At 60.3% G+C, this 1,716-nt stretch overlaps 1 protein-coding gene across 1 annotated transcript in view; it reads left to right on the top strand.

Moving 5' to 3' along the window:
* CSF2RB (colony stimulating factor 2 receptor, beta, low-affinity (granulocyte-macrophage)) overlaps positions 1-1,716 on the top strand; it is a 21,873-nt gene that overhangs the window by 7,679 nt on the left and 12,478 nt on the right. Inside the window, exons 2-3 of the mRNA XM_010860549.1 lie at positions 584-835; positions 1,273-1,299. Coding sequence (XP_010858851.1) covers positions 760-835; positions 1,273-1,299 — 103 coding nt within the window. The 5' untranslated portion in view covers positions 584-759. The remainder of the gene's footprint in view (positions 1-583; positions 836-1,272; positions 1,300-1,716) is intronic.

The following is a 1,716-nucleotide window of genomic DNA, read 5'->3' on the forward strand; positions in this document are numbered from 1 at the left end:
GCAGCTTGAGTGAAGTTTTCGACAGTCTTACGGACAGAAAAGGAGTCACGCTCCTCTCTGTTCTACTTTCCTGGTACTTCCCGGGGGCTGGATGAAATGAAATAAGGAAATCCCCAACCTTCTGCAGAAAAAAAAGGGAACCGGCATTTCAGGGGGTAGTGTGGGAGGAATGAGGTAAATGGAACAAGGTGGGGAGAGCACCAGGCTTGTGTGTGTGTGTGTGCGTGTGTGTGTGCGTGTGTGGTGAGGGTGTGTGCACGTGCTCACTCCCACGGGAGAAGCACGCCCCAACACCCAGTGACTCCCCCGGGTCAGTACCTGGTGGGGGGAAAAATCCAATACCAGGCTTCCGTCTTGAATTTTCTCATTACCAGGGCAGTGTGACCCAGTGGGGACCCACATCTGCAGAGGCCACTGAGTGCGTCTCCTTCGCGGTCACATCCCGGGCACTGAGTTGAGGAGCAGGGACGGTCCCAAGGGCCAGGCTGAGGCAGCAGTGGGGCTGCAGCCAGGCAGCAAGGCCACTCCTGGGTCCGCCCTACCACGTGGGCCAAGTCCCACGGGCTGACGCTTCCTTCCACAGGCCTGGAGGAGGCAGGATCCCGGAGAGAGGAGGATTCCCAAGAGCTGATGACATGGGTCTAGCCCAGCCTCCAGCAGGGGAGGAACACAAGACTCCAGGACAGTGAGGAGCCCACACCTTGCCCAGACGTGGACCCACTCGAGTGGGCTACCTGTTCTCCAGAGCTGAATCACGAGATGACACTGACCCAGGGGCTGCTCCCCCTGGCGCTGCTGGCGCTCTGCTGGGGACTCAGCATAACAGGGGCTGAAGGTGAGCCAGATCACCCCCCTCCTTTTCACTGCCGGGCCACAGAACCCAGACCCCCAGCCTTCCCTCCCCTCGACCATCTCTTCTCTCTCCTGGTTTTCCCTGGAGGCCTCCCTTCCCTCCCCCAGCACTCCCGCTCATTCTTCTCTGGCCTCCTGTAAAGACCTCTCTGGCTGTGTGGCTTCTCTGTCCACATTTCCCGGTGTGGCATTCCAGACCTCTAACCTCCTGGCTGGCCATTCCAGTCCTTTGTCTGACCTTGCATTCCCCCAAGACACTCAGCACCTGGGGGTCTTGACCAGTTCTCACCTCTGTACCTTTGCTCTTGGGGACCCTCAGCTGTGGGGGAGGGAGTGTCTCTCCTCTTGCCTCAAGGCCCTGCTGAGATGTCCCCCAACCCCAGGCTCAGGCCACTGACCACCCTCCCCAAGGGCTCCCAGAGAGCTCAGCTCCCCTGATAACCCTGGGAACCACACTCCACTTTCCAAGCATCAGGCCTAGCGGGGCCTGATCCAAGAGCAGGGTGGGGAGGTCCCCAGAGTAGGCCCCTTAGGGGTGGGTTTGTGCCTCTGCTCCCAGGCTGCGCCCGCCCAGGGGCCCAGGGGCAGGGCCTGTGTCTGACGCATGTGCCCACCTGTAGTGGGAGGGACTCTGTTCCTCCAGGAGCAGAGCAAGGCAGGGGCTCACGACACGTGCTCTGAATCAACTAGAATATTGTGTTTTTCCCCAGACAAGAAGGGTCCACAGCTGGCTCCCTTACACCTGCACACCTGCAGAGACAGCCACCCCTACCCCCGCCAAGGCCTCTGGGGACCTTTGCCTGGGCTCTAGGAGCCTCTACAGGACTCTGGGAGACTTCTTTGCAGTGCTGTGCACCCAGGAGG

This window comes from Bison bison, unplaced genomic scaffold, assembly GCF_000754665.1.
Source record: "Bison bison bison isolate TAMUID 2011002044 unplaced genomic scaffold, Bison_UMD1.0 scf7180017864468, whole genome shotgun sequence".
Taxonomy (NCBI): domain Eukaryota; kingdom Metazoa; phylum Chordata; class Mammalia; order Artiodactyla; family Bovidae; genus Bison; species Bison bison.